This window comes from Bufo bufo, chromosome 1 (genome assembly GCF_905171765.1).
Source record: "Bufo bufo chromosome 1, aBufBuf1.1, whole genome shotgun sequence".
Lineage (NCBI taxonomy): Eukaryota > Metazoa > Chordata > Amphibia > Anura > Bufonidae > Bufo > Bufo bufo.
In genome coordinates, this window is record NC_053389.1 from 47184305 (window position 1) to 47205326 (window position 21022).

A 21022-nucleotide genomic window follows, 5' to 3' on the forward strand; every position below is an offset into this window, starting at 1 on the left:
TTATAGTTTAATAGACACTGAGATACCAATAATGTTTATTTTTATATGTAAAATTTGGAAAGTACGGTAAGTGATTTCAATTTTTAATAAATGTTTTTTTAATATTTAAAAAAAAGGATTTTTTAGTCCCAGAAAATAAATGATAATAGATCAGTGGCTCAACCAACACGAATCCACAAAATTAGGTGCACTCTCCTGTGGCAACACCCTTTGCCAAGTTGCAGAGTAAAGAAAAAAGGAGAAAATATGGAGGGCACTCAACTATCTGGTTTTTGCATGGAAAGTATTTATTCAAAAGAGACCATATAAAAATAAAAACTCAAGGAATAAAAAGATCAGTCACGTTAATCAGATAATTATATCTGTATACTTCACATCACAATATATTCCTATTTTTAGGGTACATATTTAACACATTTTTCAATATGATTTATATAATGTGACAAACTGGTACAGTTTACTGCAGTATAAAATTAATGATATTATAAAAGCAAAATAGATAACTTATCAATTGTCTAAAAAAAAATATATAAAAAAAAAACAATCGAAAAATAAAACAAAGCTAAAATAGAACAGAACTGCAGTGCTCTTTATGTAGATAAGATTGTATTTTCTTGATATTCCATAAACATATGTATCAAGTCCTTGTTAGGACAACCACTTTACGTCCCACTTATTATAGATCAACGTCACTTGAAAAATGGTAAGTGTCCTTTTTATTTTCCATACAAGTATTTCTGTGGGACTGCGAGTGTCCGTTTCATATAACAGCCCAGTGCAATAGATTAGTTCTTCAATGTGGCCATAAAAGGAATGCAGGAATGATATCAAACTGATAAACGTATTGGATCGAATACAATCATATTCCCTTGCAACGAACAGGAGCGCTCTGCACTTTCTAGTGACCGCGGTACTTGGAAGCCGAAAGCACCGGCATCCCCAGAACACGTGGGACGCCGAGTACAACAGCTGCAGCAATACATTTACTCTTCGCACACAGAGCTCCCCCGGTCATATAAAGGAACTGGTAATGTAACCATTTATTTGAACTACAATACTTACCAATGTGGTGATAATAACTAACAGGATTCAGCAATAACAGTGGAGTACTAACTGATTCTATTACAAAAGGAACTAGAGGTGTATCTAAAATGGATTCAAAATTGATATATTGAGAGAAACGCAGTCTGTGCAATTTGAGTTAGCATTTCATGGCCACATTGAAGAACTAATCTGTTGCACTGGGTTGTTATATGAAATGAACACTCGCAGTCCCACAGAAATAACGGGAATTACTTGTATGGAAAATAAAAAGGATACTTACATTTTTTCAAGCGACATTGATATACAGGGTGGGCCATTTATATGGATACACCTTAATAAAATGGGAATGGTTGGTGATATTAACTTCCTGTTTGTGGCACATTAGTATATGTAAGGGGGGAAACTTTTCAAGATGGGTGGTGACCATGGCGGCCATTTTGAAGTCGGCCATTTTGAATCCAACTTTTGTTTTTTCAATAGGAAGAGGGTCATTTGACACATCAAACTTATTGGGAATTTCACAAGAAAAACAATGGTGTGCTTGGTTTTAACGTAACTTTATTCTTTCATGAGTTATTTACAAGTTCATGACCACTTATAAAATGTGTTCAATGTGCTGCCCATTGTGTTGGATTGTCAATGCAACCCTTTTCTCCCACTCATCACACACTGATAGCAACACCGCAGGAGAAATGCTAGCACAGGCTTCCAGTATCCATAGTTTCAGGTGCTGCACATCTCGTATCATCTGAAGGCAATAGTCTATGCTGTGAAGATACACTCTGAGAGAAGGACGCTCGCCTCCTCAGTGCGCCTGCGCCGATGACGTCACCGAAAGAGAAGACGTCATCGGCGCAGGCGCACTGAGGAGGCGAGCATCCTTCTCTCAGAGCGCCTGCGCCAAATGAAGACAGGCACGGGATTTGAAATGCTGACAGGGCCAGCCGGAGGAGGAGGAGAGCGCTCGCTGGCCCTGTCAATCAACAGGAGGAGGGGGCGTTTTTTTTGCAGCGGCTACCAGCAAGTAGACTCCCTACTTGCTGCTAGTGAAGTAATGTGCATATTTTAAAAGATCGATTTTTAAGGAAACAAAGCCACAGACAAAAAGGTAAGAGCCCTATATAGGGAATATTCGTTCAATAAGGATTTTAAACAAGCCCCAAAAAAAAAAAAAGAAAAAAAAGTGTTTTGGGGGTGACAGAAGCCCTTTAAAGTGCCTCTATTAACCCCAAATAAAGTTCAGCTGCTCTAGTTGGTCTTTCCTGAAATTTTCTTAGTTGCATCCCACAGAAAAAGCCACGGTCCACAGAGAGCTTCCAAAGCATCAGAGGGATCTCATTGTTAGAAGGCATCAGCCAGGAGAAGGGTACAACAGAATTCCCAAGGCATTAGATATACCATGGAACACAGTGAAGACAGTCACGTCAAGTGGAGAAAATATGGCACAACAGTGACATTACCAAGAACTGGACGTCCCTCCAAAATTGGTGAAAAGACGAGAAGAAAACTGGTCTGGGAGGCGACCAAGAGGCCTACAGCAACATTAAAGGAGCTGCAGGAATATCTGGCAAGTCCTGGCTGTGTGGTACATGTGACAACAATCTCCCGTGTTCTTCATATGTCTGGGCTATGGAGTAGAGTGGCAAGACAAAAGCCTTTTCTTACAAAGAAACATCTAAGCCAGGATAAATTTTGCAAAAACACATCTGAAGTCCCCAAAAGCATGTGGGAAAAGGTGTTATGGTCTGATAAAACCAAGGGTGAACTTTTTGGCCATAATTCCAAAAGATATGTTTGGCGCAAAAACAACACTGCACATCACCAAAAGAACACCATACCCACAGTGAAGCATGGTGGTGGCAGCATCATGCCAAGGGCCTGGTTTTCTTCAGCTGGAACTGGGGCCTTAGTTAAGCTAGAGGGAATTACAAACAGTTCCAAATACCAGTCAATATTGGTACAAAACCTTCAGGCTTCTGCTAGAAAGCTGAACATGAAGAGGAACTTCATCTTTCAGCATGACAACGACCCAAAGCATACATCCAAATCAACAAAGGAATGGCTTCACCAGAAGATTAAAGTTTTGGAATGGCCCAGCCAGAGCCCAGACCGGAATCCGATAGAAAATCTGTGGGGTGATCTGAAGAGGGCTGTGCCCAGGAGATGCCCTCACAATCTGTTTTTGCAAAGAAGAGCGGGCAAATCTTGCCAAGTCAAAATGTGCCATGCCGATAGACTCATACCCAAAAAGACAGAGTGCTGTAATAAAATCAAAAGGTGCTTCAACAAAGTATTAGTTTAAGGGTGTGCACACTTATGCAACCATATTATTTTTAGATTTTTTCTTCCCTCCACCTAAAAGATTTCAGTTTGTTTTTCAATTGAGTTGTACAGTTTATAGGTCACATTAAAAAGGTGGAAAAAGTTCTGAAGTGATTTATCTTTGTCTCATTTTTTTACATCACAGAAACCTGAAATTTTAACAGGGTGTGTAGACTTTTTATATCCACTGTGTATATAATAAAAAAAAAAATAATAATTATATATATATATATATATATATATATATATATATATATATATATATATATATATATATATATATACACACAGGGAGTGCAGAATTATTAGGCAAGTTGTATTTTTGAGGATTAATTTTATTATTGAACAACAACCATGTTCTCAATGAACCCAAAAAACTCATTAATATCAAAGCTGGATATTTTTGGAAGTAGTTTTTAGTTTGTTTTTAGTTTTAGCTATTTTAGGGGGATATCTGTGTGTGCAGGTGACTATTACTGTGCATAATTATTAGGCAACTTAACAAAAAACAAATATATACCCATTTCAATTATTTATTTTTACCAGTGAAACCAATATAACATCTCAACATTCACAAATATACATTTCTGACATTCAAAAACAAAACAAAAACAAATCAGTGACCAATATAGCCACCATTCTTTGCAAGGACACTCAAAAGCCTGCCATCCATGGATTCTGTCAGTGTTTTGATCTGTTCACCATCAACATTGCGTGCAGCAGCAACCACAGCTTCCCAGACACTGTTCAGAGAGGTGTACTGTTTTCCCTCCTTGTAAATCTCACATTTGATGATGGACCACAGGTTCTCAATGGGGTTCACATCAGGTGAACAAGGAGGCCATGTCATTAGATTTTCTTCTTTTATACCCTTTCTTGCCAGCCACGCTGTGGAGTACTTGGAAGTGTGTGATGGAGCATTGTCCTGCATGAAAATCATGTTTTTCTTGAAGGATGCAGACTTCTTCCTGTACCACTGCTTGAAGAAGGTGTCTTCCAGAAACTGGCAGTAGGACTGGGAGTTGAGCTTGACTCCATCCTCAACCCGAAAAGGCCCCACAAGCTCATCTTTGATGATACCAGCCCAAACCAGTACTCCACCTCCACCTTGCTGGCGTCTGAGTCGGACTGGAGCTCTCTGCCCTTTACCAATCCAGCCACGGGCCCATCCATCTGGCCCATCAAGACTCACTCTCATTTCATCAGTCCATAAAACCTTAGAAAAATCAGTCTTGAGATATTTCTTGGCCCAGTCTTGACGTTTCAGCTTGTGTGTCTTGTTCAGTGGTGGTCGTCTTTCAGCCTTTCTTACCTTGGCCATGTCTCTGAGTATGGCACACCTTGTGCTTTTGGGCACTCCAGTGATGTTGCAGCTCTGAAATATGGCCAAACTGGTGGCAAGTGGCATCTTGGCAGCTGCACGCTTGACTTTTCTCAGTTCATGGGCAGTTATTTTGCTCCTTGGTTTTTCCACACGCTTCTTGCGACCCTGTTGACTATTTTGAATGAAACGCTTGATTGTTCGATGATCACGCTTCAGAAGCTTTGCAATTTTAAGAGTGCTGCATCCCTCTGCAAGATATCTCACTATTTTTGACTTTTCAGAGCCTGTCAAGTCCTTCTTTTGACCCATTTTGCCAAAGGAAAGGAAGTTACCTAATAATTATGCACACCTAATATAGGGTGTTGATGTCATTAGACCACACCCCTTCTCATTACAGAGATGCACATCACCTAATATGCTTAATTGGTAGTAGGCTTTCGAGCCTATACAGCTTGGAGTAAGACAACATGCATAAAGAGGATGATGTGGTCAAAATACTCATTTGCCTAATAATTCTGCACGCAGTGTATATATTCACATATCACACACACACATTCTATCCTGTTATTATTATCGGTTCTCCACCAGTGTTCAAACAATCCATATGGTCAGTGCGAGAGCGGATCGGATAGAACCAAGATTCAATATACAGTACCTGGTTATATCTGGTTTAACATGTTTTTGTCTATTAAATTTGCTTGTTAAATTGTAAGCTATCATAAAAATTGCAAGGTTTCCCCACTTAGGGCTAGTATTCCCACTTGTTGTAGTGATCCTACGTTCTCACCTTGTTGTCTCTATACATGCACAATGTTTTTTAACCGTGATCTTTCTTATAAATTTACTCACATCTAACAAGGTTTCAAATAAATCAAATCTCCTGGTTTTTGTTCTGTTTTTTTGTTAATTTTCTATAAAAATGGAATCATACTATTTTGTATGAAAAACAAACACATAAATGTAAACAGGATGTTCTTGCAGTGAACATCTTATGACAATAACATGGGGCTAATTCTCTAGTCCCACCTTACTGACCACCTGTCAGGTTTAGAGATACTATAAGAGTCTATAAGTGCATACGACCAGTATACCATGATTAAGGAGAAGACAATACGATGTCCAAAATGCATAGGTATGGTTTTCAATCATTGAACAAGATGTTTTGAAAGGGGTTGTCTCATCTCAGACAATAGGGGCATATCGCTAAGATATGTCCCCATTATCTTATAGGTGCAGGTCCCACATCTAAACGGAGCCGGCAAAGTCCTGGAGGGTGCTCCCATTCATGTGCCGCTCTGCTATTTTCTGCGGGTCAATAGGAAGGCTTGGTGGTAGCCGGACCCGGCCTCGTGTTAAGCTTCGTTTTAGAGATAGGTGGGAGTCCCACCTCTGTGACCCACACTTATCAGACAATGGGAGCATATCCTAGCGAAATGTACCCATTGTCTGAGATGGGAATACCCCTTTAAGGATTTTCCAATAAAGAAGTGATGTTTTTACAAAATGCTGGAGACTCTTCATTTGAATTAGTTCATTGTGGATACGCCTGGTTCTGGCTCAGGACATCTCCTGGTACCAGGTATTTGGACATCCAACATAGACAAGGTGTGGAACCATAACCATTTTTCACTGTGTATCCAGCATCCATCTTACCAGGCAGGATGGGAGTCAGAAGACCCCCGTTCAAATCCAAGATGTGAAACCCACATCAGACATTTATGGCATATCCAGTGTTTTTGCCATAAATGGTTAACACGGCAATATCCCTTGGAGTGATCGTTATGCCATCGCCGTCTAGTTAATTACAGGTTACATACATTATGATCAGACAGCACGATCTGCCGCCAGCAAACAATGGTTTTTAAGCGTGCTCGTTCGTGTAATCGGCGGCAGTATTACACAGCCAGATCATAGCTAGGGAGCGTTCCTACAAACGCTAACCATCGATAATCTGGCCGGTGTAATTCTGCCTTAATTCTGAACAGTTTAAAACATTCCACTGGTTAAGGCCTCATGCACACAACCGTATACAGATTTCGCAAAATACAGATCCCTTCCAAGTGCATTTTTCTCACTGCTATCAATAAAAAAAAAAAAAATGGCTGCAATTGTCTGGCCACGTTCTACGATACAGTCGTACGGATCCGCAAAATATACAGATGTGTGCATGGCACCATAGAAATCAATGGGTCAGTGCGCTCTTTGCAAAAAATGCGGATAGCACACAAATGATAAACTATGGGGGCTAAATCTACAATAATGCTGATTATGTGTGTGAATAGTTTTCATACATCATGTCTTACACTCCAGTCCCATCCAGAGCTGCATTCACAAATTGGACAGCAATGCATTGTGGGGGTACCAATGACAGTTAGGGCTCATTCAGACGTTTTTTTGCGGATGCGCAAAAAACGGATAGCATTCAGTATTTTTGCGGACCCATAGACTTCAATGGGGCCATGTCCTGATTTTCACGGACAGGTATAGGACATGTTTCATTTGTTTTGCGGAACCGTGGAATAGAAAAAGGTCCCCATGGAAGTGAATGGGTCAGCATCTAAGCCGCAAAAAAACGGATCCGGATAGCATACGGGCGTCTGAATGAGCCCTTACACCATGCTAAGCTGCTGGGATGGGGTGAAGCCACTGTCTCTTTCCAGTGACAGCCAGCACCATTTTGAATTTCTGACCATTGGAGCCGATCCAGCGCCTCTGTTATAGACGAAATCCAGCATATGGGATACTGGCAATGCTCCACAGACACAGCGCAAGTAAAACAGGACCTGATAATGATCCATCAAGCGCAATATGGCAGCTGCTAAGCCCAAAGTTCTGCTGCGGGGGAAGAAGTGTTGTCTCCTGGCCCCGGACCCAGAATTGTGAACTGAGCCGACTTTCCATTACAGATGGAGATTAATTGAGCAGCGCCTTCCATAAAACTGTAAGACAACCTGTAAAATGCCCGGGAACAGTGCCCAGAAAACTCCCGGCTACCAGAGCCTGCACAGAATACCCGGGTGACATCCGACCCACACGAGATAAACATTCATGGCTTATATATAACACTTCTATAAAACCCAATGAAACAGAGGCGTCCTGCAAAATATAGAGTAAAGAACATGCGGCCATAACCAGCTCCTGTACTGGCTGATCACAAGCCTCCTACCATTTCACTAATTGACCCGACTGGATGCTAGCCAAGGACTGTACAGGGGGCCCTGTAAAGTGTCGCAGGGCAAAAACGAACAAAATTAACCAGTTTTATGGTGCTGATATATACATGACAATAAGGTATTGTTGATGGACAGGCTGCATTCTCAGTGATGTCACCGCTGCTCTCTAGTGAATGGATAGGCTGCATTCTCAGTGATGGATGCTAGCCAAGGACTGTACAGGGGGCTCTGTAAAGGGTTAATTTTGTTCGTTTTTGCCCTGAATCTGCAGCACGTTTTATGGTGCTGATGTATACAGAACATAGAGTTGTTGATGGATAGGCTGCATGCTCAGTGATGTCACCGCTGCTCTCTAGTGAATGGATAGGCTGCATGCTCAGTGATGTCACCGCTGCACGCTCAGTGATGTCATTGCTGATCTCTAGTGAAAGGATAGGCTGCATTCTCAGCGATGTCACTGACGCTCTCTAGTAAATGGACAGGCTGCATTCTCAGTGATGTCACGGCTGCTCTCTGGTGAAGCACTAAACATCAATCACAGTGAACTCACCAGCAGCTCCCGAATGGGAAAATCCTTCAGTTCTCCATCTCTGGGAGAATCCAGCACGACCGGGAAACTTTTATGTGGAGCCTGAATGTATCCAAATTCCAGCTCGTCCTGTGATGAAATGCATTACATTACTAGTATGTGGGTATGTCGTCATACAGGTCTCCTGACCAAACATCTCACAGACCTGCATCCAGCGATCCCCTCGGTTCACATCTTCAAAGCAGATCTGGATCTTGTAATTGGCTTCGCTCACCAGGTTCTTGATCTCCTTCAGGAACAGGTAATTGTCCTTCACGCTGCAGGAAGAAAGCGGACACAATATTCACGTCTCAGTCCTGGAGCCTAAAATAAAGGCTGTGACTATCACTGAAACACGTCGTCACCTGCAGACGTAAACCACAATAGGGTCCAGCGTGTTGGGTGTAATGATCAGCGGTGAGATACGAAACGTCACCACGTCTGTGAATATGGGGGTCTCGGGGATTCCCTGCAGGATAAAGCAGAAGAACAGAGGATGGATTTTTGCACTTTACACTACTTGTATGATTTTTGCACCCCATATTACTCATAATTCTGATGGAGCCCCAACAACACGTTTCATCCAGAGCCTTCTGGTTCCGGAATACAATACTATTACTATTGTAACATCTGACACACAGGTAGAGCAAGAAGAAGCAGGGGTTAAATGTAACTGCCTGATAAAGATATGCCATGAGCCCCTCTACTGCCATTGTCCCTAATGTGTCCTTATTCAGGTTTCCTGCAAGAAGCAGAGATCCTGGCAGCCGCCCGCAGCCACGCTGATTATGTTGTTAGCACTCTTAGGAACAGGAGCGAAACTTAAGCCAAGTACAGCGACAAGAAACCGAAAATCAGATCCGGTTACTGGACACGAGCTGCCAGCATCAGGCATCTAAATATGGAGGGTACACCGAGGGGAGTGAAGAGAGACCTCCCTCCATGGTGGTCAAGAAAAGCCTCCATGCCGGTGTGCCACTGCCTGTGCCCACATGGGTCTGGTCACTGATTTCGATGTTCTGCCAGGATGCTGGATGTCCCCTCTCTACACCCGTGTGCCACTGCCTGTGCCCATATGGGTCTGGTCACTGATTTCGATGTTCTGCCAGGATGCTGGATGTCCCCTCTCTACACCCGTGTGCCACTGCCTGTGCCCATATGGGTCTGGTCACTGATTCCAAATGTTCTGCCAGGATGCTGGATGTCCCCTCTCCACACCAGTGTGCCACTGCCTGTGCCCACATGGGTCTGGTCAATGATGCAGATGTTCTGGAGAGGATGCTGGATGTCCCCTTCACACCGGTGTGCCACTAGCTGTGTCCATCTGGGTTTGGTCATTAATGCAGATCGTCTGCCAGGACACTGGATGCCCCCTACACACTGGTGTGCTACCGCCTGTGCCCATATGGGTCTGGTTTCTGATGCAGATGTTCTGCCAGGACCCTGGATGCCCCCCCTTACATACCTCCACCTGCGTCTCTAGCAGACTGGCCTTGATGGTCACCAGTCCATTAAATCCCTCATCCGGGAAGCGCAGTCCTTCCACAAAGAACTCCAGCTCGCTGGTCCCCGTGTACCGAGTCTTGAAGAAGAGCTTCTCTCTTCCCAGGACGTGCCTGTACATTTTATCTGCCAGTAGAAAGCAAAAAGGAGTCACGTGAAGCTCAGCGAGACGCCCTAACGGTCGGACAGGGCATTTTACGGACACCTACGATGTGCAGTTTTAGGGTATTTCTAAGTGTTCTGCAACAATCTCCTATCATCATAGTTTGCTACAATGTCTGGAGTACAAGTATTGTCCAGGGTAGATACAACTGTAACAGACCCTCAGCTGTGAGGAGAATTAGTCTCAGAACTGTTCATTATATGACGACTGCACTTCATTTACCTATGAGAGGCAGAGGTATGAGGTGCAGTAACGCCGTGTCCTGATTATCGGGGTCTCATGTCTCTAATGCACAACGTGCTAATGGCTCATTAGTTCGGCTTTTGTGACAAGTGTGAGGGCACTAATATACATTCCTGCCCCGCGCCAAGCAGCCTCTTGTTGTACTAGGATCGGGTGTCCAGTGCGGCATTAATGAATGTTCCGCAGCCTCTCGGGGGAAGGGGATCAGGTTTGAGAGCTCGGGATTTCTGTAGATGCCACTTTAGGAGGCTTAGAAATTTGTCATTGTCAATTGGGCTCTGAGAGAGCAAGGCAGCGGGACTCCTAACTATATCCAACCACAAGACCTCCGCTGCCTTATATATGGGGCCGAGGCTGCTTCTGAGCATTATTCCCCAGGTTTTATCGCTATATAAATGCTTTACTTGTCAATTAGTGACCCCGAGTTACATATGGTTTTATATTCCAATAATATCCAGAGCTGCATTCACAACTCTGCTCTTACATCATGTCTTATAGTCCAGGCACAGCCACAATGCGGATTTTACAAACATATATAATATTCCAGTCACGTACAGAGAAGCATTCACATTTCTACTGGTAGATTAGGTCTTAAATTCCAATCACATCCAGAGCAGCAATCCTAATTCTGCTCTTAAAGCATGTCTCATGCTCTAGTTGTATTCAGAGCAGTATTGACCATTCTACTATTACATTAGGTCTTATACTCCAGTCAGGTACACATCAGCAGTGACAGTTCTACTGTATTATGAGTATATGCTGCATCAAATCGCATATATTACAATCACATCCAGAGCAACATTTCTAATTCTGCTTTTAAAGCGTGTCTTGTACTCGAGTCATATTTAGAGCAGCATGGACAATTCTACTGTTGCATCATGTCTTTATTCCAGTCTTATCCAGACACCATGTTGTATAATCCAGTCACATCCAGAGCAGAATTCACAATCCTACTTTTAGATAATGTCATGTATTCCAATCACATCCAGAGCTGCATACACAATTCTGCTCTTACAGCATGTCTTATACTCCAGTCAGGTAGAGAGCTGCATTCACAGTTTTACTGTTAGATCGCGACTTATATTCCAATCACATCTAGAGCTGCATTTACAGTTCTAAAGCCACAACATGTGTTGTACTCCAGTTACATCCAGAGCTTCTTTGATCCATATGCACAGTGCTGACAGACGCCCTCTAACATCTTAGTCGAGTCAGTACAGACACTGAACAAGCAAGTGGAAGCAAATCATGCGAGGCCCTGCAGTCCTACAGCAACCTAACAGAATTGTGGATGCGGGTCTGGGTGTGACTGGAATATAAGACAGCAGGTCTTATAGTCTAGTCACATCTGGAGCTGCACCCAAAAATCTTCTAGATTACATCATGTAAGTCGGGATCGGTAAAAGAAAAGTGGAATCATCAGTAAATTTTGTGAAACAAATTCTGAATTTAGCTTTAGAAAGAAAATAAAAGCTTTGGAAACCTCCCTGGGTTCCTCGGGGGCGGGAAGGAACTCACTGTGCAGATGGAACACTCCCAGGTTTGGTGCTTCAGTGGCAGAGATGTAGAGCAGCAGGTGGTATCCTGTCGGAAGTTTTTCGGGCCCTCGGATCCGGAGCAGCATCTTTGACATATCCAGGAGATCTGGGGGAGGAGACACGGGCCAGGTCAATGCTGCGCCTCCTCGCTACACGGAGCGACCCACAAGCGATCGATCACTCACCCGTCTTGGACAGCACAATGTTATCTCCTCCATCCACCGTGCGGGAGAGCAAACTGTCCTTATCACAGTTCACCAGCAGGATGGCGCCCTGACCCTCCGGACCCCAGGTCCACATCGCCTACAGGATATCACACAAAATTATATAGCGGGACTGGGAGATACACCAGTATCATGGGGAAAGGGAAGGTTATCAGCTATTTAAAGGGGTGGTCCTATGAAAAAAATATTCAGCATTTTTTAAACCAGCACCTGGATCTGAATGCTTTTGTAATTACAGGTCATTAAAATTTTTGTAAAGCCACTGAATTACTCAATAAAATGCGTCTGTATAGCGCCACCTACGGTTTGCTCTTCTTCCAAATTCTTTGTCCAGCTCACCGAGATGGACGTACATACTCAGTTCCATACTTCAACTGCCACCAGTTACAGCAGAAAGGACACGTCCCCTGAGCGGTCAGCTTGAAATACAATCTAGCAGAGCAATTGAAGCAATGAATGGGGAGATCTCTGGCTCCATGTGAGGTACAGGGCGGATTCTAGCTATGTTAGAAAGAGATAGTCATGTCCTATACGATGTCCGATTTTCATTTTTTTAATGCTGTAAAACCGTCTTTTAACCCTGTTGTTACTGACCATTTCAGGCTTGGGAGCAGTTGACTGAAGAGATATTAGGATGGTGGAAAGAGCGGAAACTTCCCTGCCCCACGTGATGGGTACATTCACGCTGTACTGAAAGTTTGTATGTGACAAGAAGACATTTCATCCCCACACTGCAAAAAATTAAATAAAAAACGTGCAGCACATACAGACCTGCGGTGCAGATTTCAAATCCACAACATGTCAATTTCTGCTGCGGATCTCACCCTTTATAATGCAGGGGGCGAAATCGGCTACAAAAGCTGCAGGACTCGAAACGCGTGACACTATTAGCACGTCATTAAAGCTGCATGAACTCAGGTCCTTGAGCTTCCAAAAACAAAATCAGGGTACAGCATGGTTTCTCCAAGACTTGTACCGGCTAGATACCCCTAAAGTGCCAGATATTGAGGTCACCAGTGCCTTAAAAGGGGTTCTGTTGTGACTGATTTAAAAAATGAAAAATCAGACATCATATAGTACATGACAATCTCTTTCTAATAGAGCTAGAACCAGCCCTGTACCTCACAAGGATCTACAGATCTTCACACTGCTCCAATTGTTCTGCTAGATTTATTTCAGGCTGTCAGCTCAGGGGGCACGTCCTTTCTGCTTCAGCTATCTCCCTATCACAGCTCAGGAAGGGGTCCTTTTTGCTGTAGCCCTTTCCCTGTAAGTGCCACAGCTTCTGGCTGGTGACAGTTGAAGATTTAAACAGGGTGTGTGCGACCATCTCAGTGAGGTGAACGGAAAAAAAATAAAAAAATAAGGAAAGGAACAAAAACAGCAGGTGGCGCTATACATGCACATTTTATTGAATAACTCACTGGCTATACAAAATTTTAATTACATGCAATTACAAAAGCATTGAGATCCAGGTACTGGTTTTCAAAAATGCAGAATGTGTTTCGTGGCACAATGACTTTAATGACAGGATGTCATTTGTGCCCTCAGCTCTGAGTGGATTGGCTAAGAGAGCTTTCAGAGGGGAGGAGTCTATGTGACAAGCTAAATTCTAGCACTCCGATGGGCTCCTCAGAGGGCGCACCCTCTCCTGGTGACAGTTTCTAAAATTAAAATAAATAACAAAAATAAAATTAAAAAAATAGTAATAAAAAAAAAAATATTCAAATTATATATGGTATTTTTCGCTTTATAAGACCCACTTTTCTTACCCCAAAAGTGTGTACCGCTTCCTGGTCCTCGGCTGTGCTGTGGCTGCACACAGCGTGAGGGCGCTCTGTGACCCAACGCTGTGCGAGTCGGGTCACAGCACAGCCACAGCAGGAAGAAGACAGAGCGCTGGAGGCGAGGAGCGGCGGTGTCTAGGAGCAGGAGAGGCAAGTGGTTTTTTAATTTTATTTGATCTGTGGCATGGGGGCTCATAATGGGGGCTAATAAATGGCATGGGGGGAGGCTGATTTGAGGCCTTACTGGGGTCTTATTAACATTGCTGGTCTGATTTGAGGTCTAATGAAAAAAAAATATTTTTCTTATTGTCCTCCTCTAAAACCTAGGTGCGTCTTATAAAGCGAAAAATACAGTAATAGATAGATATATCTATCTCTCTCATCTTGTATTACAAAATATCACAAAATGACCTTCCCATAAGAGAACACATCATCCGGCCCACGTTTACCTTATGTGGGTTGTTTCTTTCTACGTTCCCATCCCGATCCGCGTCGACATCCAGGGACATTTCTGACAAAATGAGCGGGAGATAGATTATAGAGAAGAAGAAGAAGAAGAAGAAGAGAAAAAAAAAAGAAAAATAAGTGGAGGCCGCAAGGATCCAGATTATACAACACCGCCAGAGAACACAATCTGCAAATTCCTAAATTGTGGTCACATTTTATTTTGGGTCTTCCTGTAGGGCGTCTACCCCCTTGGCCTGTTACACCCGAGCTGTGTTTGTCAGGCAGTATTATAGCTTCAAGTTCCAGCCTGACGTGGTTGGGATTTTCCTCCCATCAGTATAGAGTCTTGTGGGCCCGATGTACCCCCTGACAATGGAGGGGGCTGTGTAATCTGCAGCATGTGCAACCTGAACTCATCCCGAATGTCGTGCAGAAAGAAAAATGTCCGTGCCCTGATGTAACACGCACATGTCTCGTCTGTCTTAGAAGGAAGATTAAAGAGGACACATATCTGGTGTCAGATTCCTTCTCCACGCTGCTGCTCACCCCAATAAAAATGGGGTCAACATGGAGGCCGGGGGTGGATGCCGGACACTGGTGTTATAGATACGTACACACTGACATTTTGTATTGAGCGATTGTAGATTCGCAGACCTTGCATCAGGCGGGTAGATTACAGGGATATATATATGCAGTATGCCTTGCCGGTATGGGCGTCGTGTACATTCTGGTGACATAAGACAATCACCTCCTTTCACTGGGATGCTCTGGGGTCCTGTGTGACAGTGATTTATAGTTCACTGGATACCACCAAAACCAGAACGTTCCCAGCCGCAGGCGTCCTATGACCGCACTCTAAAAAAAACATGACCCTCAGCTGCTGGAGATATCAATGTGGGGGATCTCCTCACTATTCTGCACCCAGTTCCCCACCTATCAGGACTAACTGTGCCATTACAGGCTGCATAGACCCCCAGATATGTCATAAACATGGCGCCGGGACTCATGGGCAACTATAGGAGCACACTTCTAGGAAACATCAAACTCAAAAACTGGAGAGGGGTTGAATTGTCTGGTCCTCTCCAGAGTTCTCCTCTAATGGGTAATGATCGGGGCTTTTATTAAAGAGATACAGACGTACCGATCGCAGTCAGGTAGATTCCGGCTTTGTCCACAGCTGCATCCGACCCCTTCTTATAGTAAGCAAATGTAATCTAGGAAGGAACCAATGAAATTAAAAACTGAAAGACAAGAAGCCGCCAAATTAGATTTTTTTTTAATGCAGGAAACACTATTCCCTGGATGTAAGTATACAAACTGACTCCACCAGCAGAATAATGAGTGCAGCTCTGGAGTATAATACAGGATGTAACTCAGGATCAGTACAGAATAAGTAATGTAATGTATGTACACAGTGACTGCACCAGCAGAATAGTGAGTGCAGCTCTGGGGTATAAGGGCTCATTCAGACAAACAATCTGAAACTTGTCCATGTATCGGCAGCAAAAATGGACAATTTCTTAAATGGGTGGTGTTCGTGTGCTATTCGTTTTTCTTGCATATATATATAAAATCACACGTGTGGGGCCCCTGACTAACAGGTCCGTGTTCAGTCCTTCTGCCGTCTTCTACACTTGGGCAGCACACGGATGTGAGAAGTCAGAATCAGCTCTAACATAGTATGTAATGGAACCAGAGGTGGAGCATGTGCCCCATCTGGACAATGCATTGCCTGTGTATAGTACACCGTTTATTACCCACTTTGCCATCGTTGATATCGGTGCTTGGCGCCATCATCTGGAACTCCACCAGTGTCCTGTTGGACTGCGGCCATAGCTTCTCTCCATTAACCACTTTCTGTTGGGAGACATCGCTGTTCACAACTTCAAACTCGATATTTGGGCTGTGACGAAAGCTGAACCACTTGCACTCCGGCGGAGACCCCCTGTACAGAGAGCAGAGACGGCCTGTAAGAGGCGACATGTACAGCCCCTCAACAATCCTCTGCTACAACAAAAGGGGCACCACACTAAAAGCCACCCTATGAGAACCCGTAAAGGTGGGGTTCCTCTTTTTTAATACACATCCCTTCCTAATCGCGGGGATTGGGAGCGACAAGTCTTGATATAGGACAGGGGTCTCCAACCTATGCGCCTTCCCCCCCGGCTGTGACAAAACGACAACTTTCATCCTGCCCCAATACATCGAATTCTGTTCTGTCTATATTGTCAAATAATGGATTCTGCAAAGTATATTTTCAAGATATCTACTTGCCGTCAATGAATTGGTACAAAGGACTCCAGGGGGCTTGCTTCACAGAAGATTGTCTAGACTACGCGCCACTGTAACAAACCCTCAGCTGTGAGAAATATGCATGTACAGGAATTCAGCCTCTGGCTGTAAGCACTACAGGTTTAATTCACTGACAAAGATGGAATTATCTCTTATATTAGTCTTGTCTTAGGACCTTAGGGCAGAGGTGAGAAACCTCCGGGACTTCGGCTGTTGTGAAACTACAACTCCCAACATACTCCATTCACTTCTATTGGAGTTTATAGAACAGATAAGCAAGTCTACACGCTGGGAGTCATAGTTTCACCACAACTGGAGTGCAGGAGCGCAACCAAACCACGGTCGTGTGAGTGAGCCCTTATTCTGACAGAGCAGGATATTGTGATCTCTAAGGCCTCTTTCACACTTGCGTTGTCCGGATCCGGCGTGTACTCCACTTGCCTGAATTACACGCCGGATCCGGAAAAACGCAAGTGTACTGAAAGCATTTGAAGACGGAACCGTCTTCCAAATGCGTTCAGTGTTACTATGGCAGCCAGGACGCTATTAAAGTCCTGGTTGCCATAGTAGTAGTGGGGAGCGGGGGAGCAGTATACTTACAGTCCGTGCGGCTCCCGGGGCGCTCCAGAGTGACGTCAGAGCGCCCCATGCGCATGGATGACGTGATCCATGTGATCACATGATCCATGCGCTTGGGGCGCCCTGACGTCACTCTGAAGCGCCCCGGGAGCCGCACAGACGGTAAGTATGCTGCTCCCCCGCTCCCCTTTACCATGGCTGCCAGGACTTTAGCGTCCCGGCAGCCATGGTAACCACTCTGAAAAAGCTAAATGTCGGCTCCGGCAATGCGCCGAAACGACGTTTAGCTTAAGGCCGGATCCGGATCAATGCCTTTCAATGGGCATTAATTCCGGATCCGGCCTTGCGGCAAGTGTTCCGGATTTTTGGCCGGAGCAAAAAGCGCAGCATGCTGCGGTATTTTCTCCGGCCAAAAAACGTTCCGTTCCGGAACTGAAGACATCCTGATGCATCCTGAACGGATTTCTCTCCATTCAGAATGCATTAGGATAATCCTGATCCGGATTCTTCCGGCATAGAGCCCCGACGACGGAACTCTATGCCGGAAGACAAGAACGCAAGTGTGAAAGAGCCCTAACACAATTACAGGTAAAGCCATGCTTCTCAGTCCTCACAACACTTGTACCTTTTTGCTTAGGCTACTTTCACGCTTGCGTTTTGGGCGGACCAGTCATGGATCTGCAAAAACTGATCCATTACAATAATACAACTGCTTGCATCCGTCATGAACGGATCCGTTTGTATTATCTTTAACATAGCCAAGACTGATCCGTCATGAACTTCATTGAAAGTCAGATTGTGTCAGAGTAAACGTTCAGCTCCGCTTCATCAGGCGGACAGCAAAACGCTGCAGGGAGCGTTTTGGTGTCCGCCTCCAGAGTGGAATGGAGACTGATTGGAGGCAAACTGATGTATTCTGAGCGTATCCTTTTCCGTTCAGAATGACAGGGGCAGGGCCAATAATTTGGGCATTTGCCCCTCATGGTATCATTGAGACACGGTATTGCATTTGTGGCTCCTTTCTCCCCCCCCCCCCCCCCCCCTTTTATTTCTCCTCAGGTAATTCTGAATGTTAGCTGGCAGCAGGACAGAGGTGATTGGCCTAAGGTGTTGCTGGGCAAAGGGCTATTTTTAACTGAACTGTGGATTGGCCAAGGGAAAGTTTTGGCGGGAATTTTGAGTATTTATAGTGGCCACTCACCCTTTGGAGCACTGTCATCTGCTGAAGAGAGAAGAACGTGTCCCGCCCGCCCTCCCTGGGTTTTAGTTGCGGTCTTTTAAAAAAAAAAAGGAGTGGTGGGGGTTAGTCCCTCAGCTTTACTGGGTGGACACTTGATGAGTATGTCATTAATGGACTTTAGTTAATATGTGGGCATTTTAATGGATTAATATTTATGGTTACCTCCCATTCCATTTGAATAAAGACCGCGGCCATTTTTTTCCATATTTGTAGTTTGTCTTTATTCATAATTATAGGTTTAAAGATGTTGAGTATGGCACCATGCATTAAGGCAAAACTGATCTGTTTTGGACTGCTTGGGAGAGCCCTGATCCTCACAAACGGAAAGCCAAAAACGCGAGTGTGAAAGTAGCCTTACTGCAAGTAATCTTGCTAAACCTCATAAGGGCTCTTTCACACCTGCGTTATTGTCTTCCGGCATAGAGTTCCGTCGTCGGGGCTCTATGCCGGAAGAATCCTGATCAGGATTATCCTAATGCATTCTGAATGGAGAGTAATCCGTTCAGGATGCATCAGGATGTCTTCAGTTCCGGTACGGAACGTTTGTTGGCCGGAGAAAATACCGCAGCATGCTGCGCTTTTTGCTCCGGCCAAAAATCCGGAACACTTGCCGCAAGGCCGGATCCGGAATTAATGCCCATTGAAAGGCATTGATCCGGATCCGGCCTTAAGCTAAACGTCGTTTCGGCGCATTGCCGGAGCCGACATTTAGCTTTTTCAGAGTGGTTACCATGGCTGCCGGGACGCTAAAGTCCTGACAGCCATGGTAAGTGTAGCGGGGAGCGGGGGAGCAGTGTACTTACCGTCCGTGCGGCTCCCGGGGCGCTCCAGAGTGACGTCAGGGCGCCCCAAGCGCATGGATCACGTGATCGCATGGATCACGTCATCCATGCGCATGGGGCGCTCTGACGTCATTCTGGAGCGCCCCGGGAGCCGCACGGACTGTAAGTATACCGCTCCCCCGCTCCCCGCTCCTACTATGGCAACCAGGACTTTAATAGCGTCCTGGGTGCCATAGTAACACTGAAAGCATTTGGAAGATGGTTCCGTCTTCAAATGCTTTCAGTACACTTGCGTTTTTCCGGATCCGGCAGGCACCTCCGGCAACGGAAGTGCATGCCGGATCCCAACAACGCAAGTGTGAAAGAGGCCTAAGTTCAGTCAGAGATCAGTCCCATCACTAATCAGATAACGGTCTTTCTGATATGCAGGTTACCATAGAAACCTGTGTGCAGTGAGAGACCTGCTGAACTGTCTAGACCAGAGGTGGGCCACAATGGGTTCATATATTGGACCCGGGGGCCGGACCCAGAGTAGATGGATGGGGCGTTTGTGTGAAATGTAAAATAAATTTTGTAACATTAAATGTTTAGTTTAATTCAAGGTAGAAAAGCATTAAAAAAAAAAAAAAATTGTGTACAAAACTTTTATGCAATGTATTTCTTTCATAACATAGTATGTATAACTCGCCTTCAATTTTAGTGGGAACAGTGTTGTTGGTCTCCCTTTTTTGCTAAGGCATCAATGTCTGGAGTTAGCTTTGTTGCTGCAATTCGCAGAATAGATATTGTGCCAGTACATAGGGCCCCCATAGTGCTTCTCCATCGTACCAATCCATATTGTGCCAGTACATAGGCCCCCATAGTGCTTCTCCATCGTACCAATCCATATTGTGCCAGTACATAGGGCCCCCATAGTGCTTCTCTTCTCCATAGTACCAATCCATATTGTGCCAGTATATAGGGCCCCCATAGTGCTTCCCCTCTTCTCCATAATACCAATCCATATTGTGCCAGTATATAGGGCCCCCATAGTGCTTCCCCTCTTCTCCATAGTGGCCCCTATAGTGCTTCCCCTCTTCTCCATAGTGGCCCCTATAGTGCTTCCCCTCTTCTCCATAGTACCAATCCATATTGTGCCAGTATATAGGGCCCCCCATAGTGCTTCCCCTCTTCTCCATAGTGGGCCCCCATAGTGCTTCCCCTCTTCTCCATAGTGGCCCCCATAGTGCTTCCCCTCTTCTCCATAGTGGCCCCCATAGTGCTTCCCCTCTTCTCCATAGTGGCCCCCATAGTGCTTCTCCTCTTCTCCATAGTGGCCCCCATAGTGCTTCTCTTCTCCATAGTGGCCCCCATAGTGATTCCCCTCTTCTCCACAGTACCAATTCATATTGTGCCAGTATATAGGGCCCCAACCCCCCTTCTTGCCACAGTATACTATAAATAATAAAAATAAACACATATACTTACCTTATGTTGCTGTCAGTGATGCGATGCAGGCCTCTTCTGGCCTGTGTCCCACTCTGTACGGCTCAGACAGCGCGATGACGTCATCGCACCGGCCTCTGATGGGCACCAGGTCTGTAGCCTATAAGAGGAACGGGCAAGGAAGACGCCTCTCCCCTGCTCCACCGCACCATTCATCTGTATCACTGTGCTGAGGACGGCGATACAGATGAATATGGAGATGAGCGTTTCCACAATGGAAACGCTCATCTCCACTCTTGCTTCCCCCAGACAGCTCTGCGGGCAGGATAAAAAGGTTCGCCGGGCAGTAGTTTCCCCATCACTGGTCT

The 21022-nt window shown here is 44.8% G+C and overlaps 1 protein-coding gene across 1 annotated transcript in view; it reads right to left on the reverse strand.

Moving 5' to 3' along the window:
• The window catches only part of PADI2 (peptidyl arginine deiminase 2), a 65012-nt gene that overhangs the window by 22047 nt on the left and 21943 nt on the right, over window positions 1–21022 (reverse strand). Inside the window, exons 2-10 of the mRNA XM_040422942.1 lie at window positions 16098–16281; window positions 15478–15550; window positions 14339–14400; window positions 12064–12181; window positions 11859–11984; window positions 9897–10060; window positions 8797–8900; window positions 8598–8709; window positions 8414–8521 (exon numbers count right to left, since the gene is read on the reverse strand). Of these exons, the coding sequence (XP_040278876.1) occupies window positions 8414–8521; window positions 8598–8709; window positions 8797–8900; window positions 9897–10060; window positions 11859–11984; window positions 12064–12181; window positions 14339–14400; window positions 15478–15550; window positions 16098–16281 (1051 nt within the window). The remainder of the gene's footprint in view (window positions 1–8413; window positions 8522–8597; window positions 8710–8796; window positions 8901–9896; window positions 10061–11858; window positions 11985–12063; window positions 12182–14338; window positions 14401–15477; window positions 15551–16097; window positions 16282–21022) is intronic.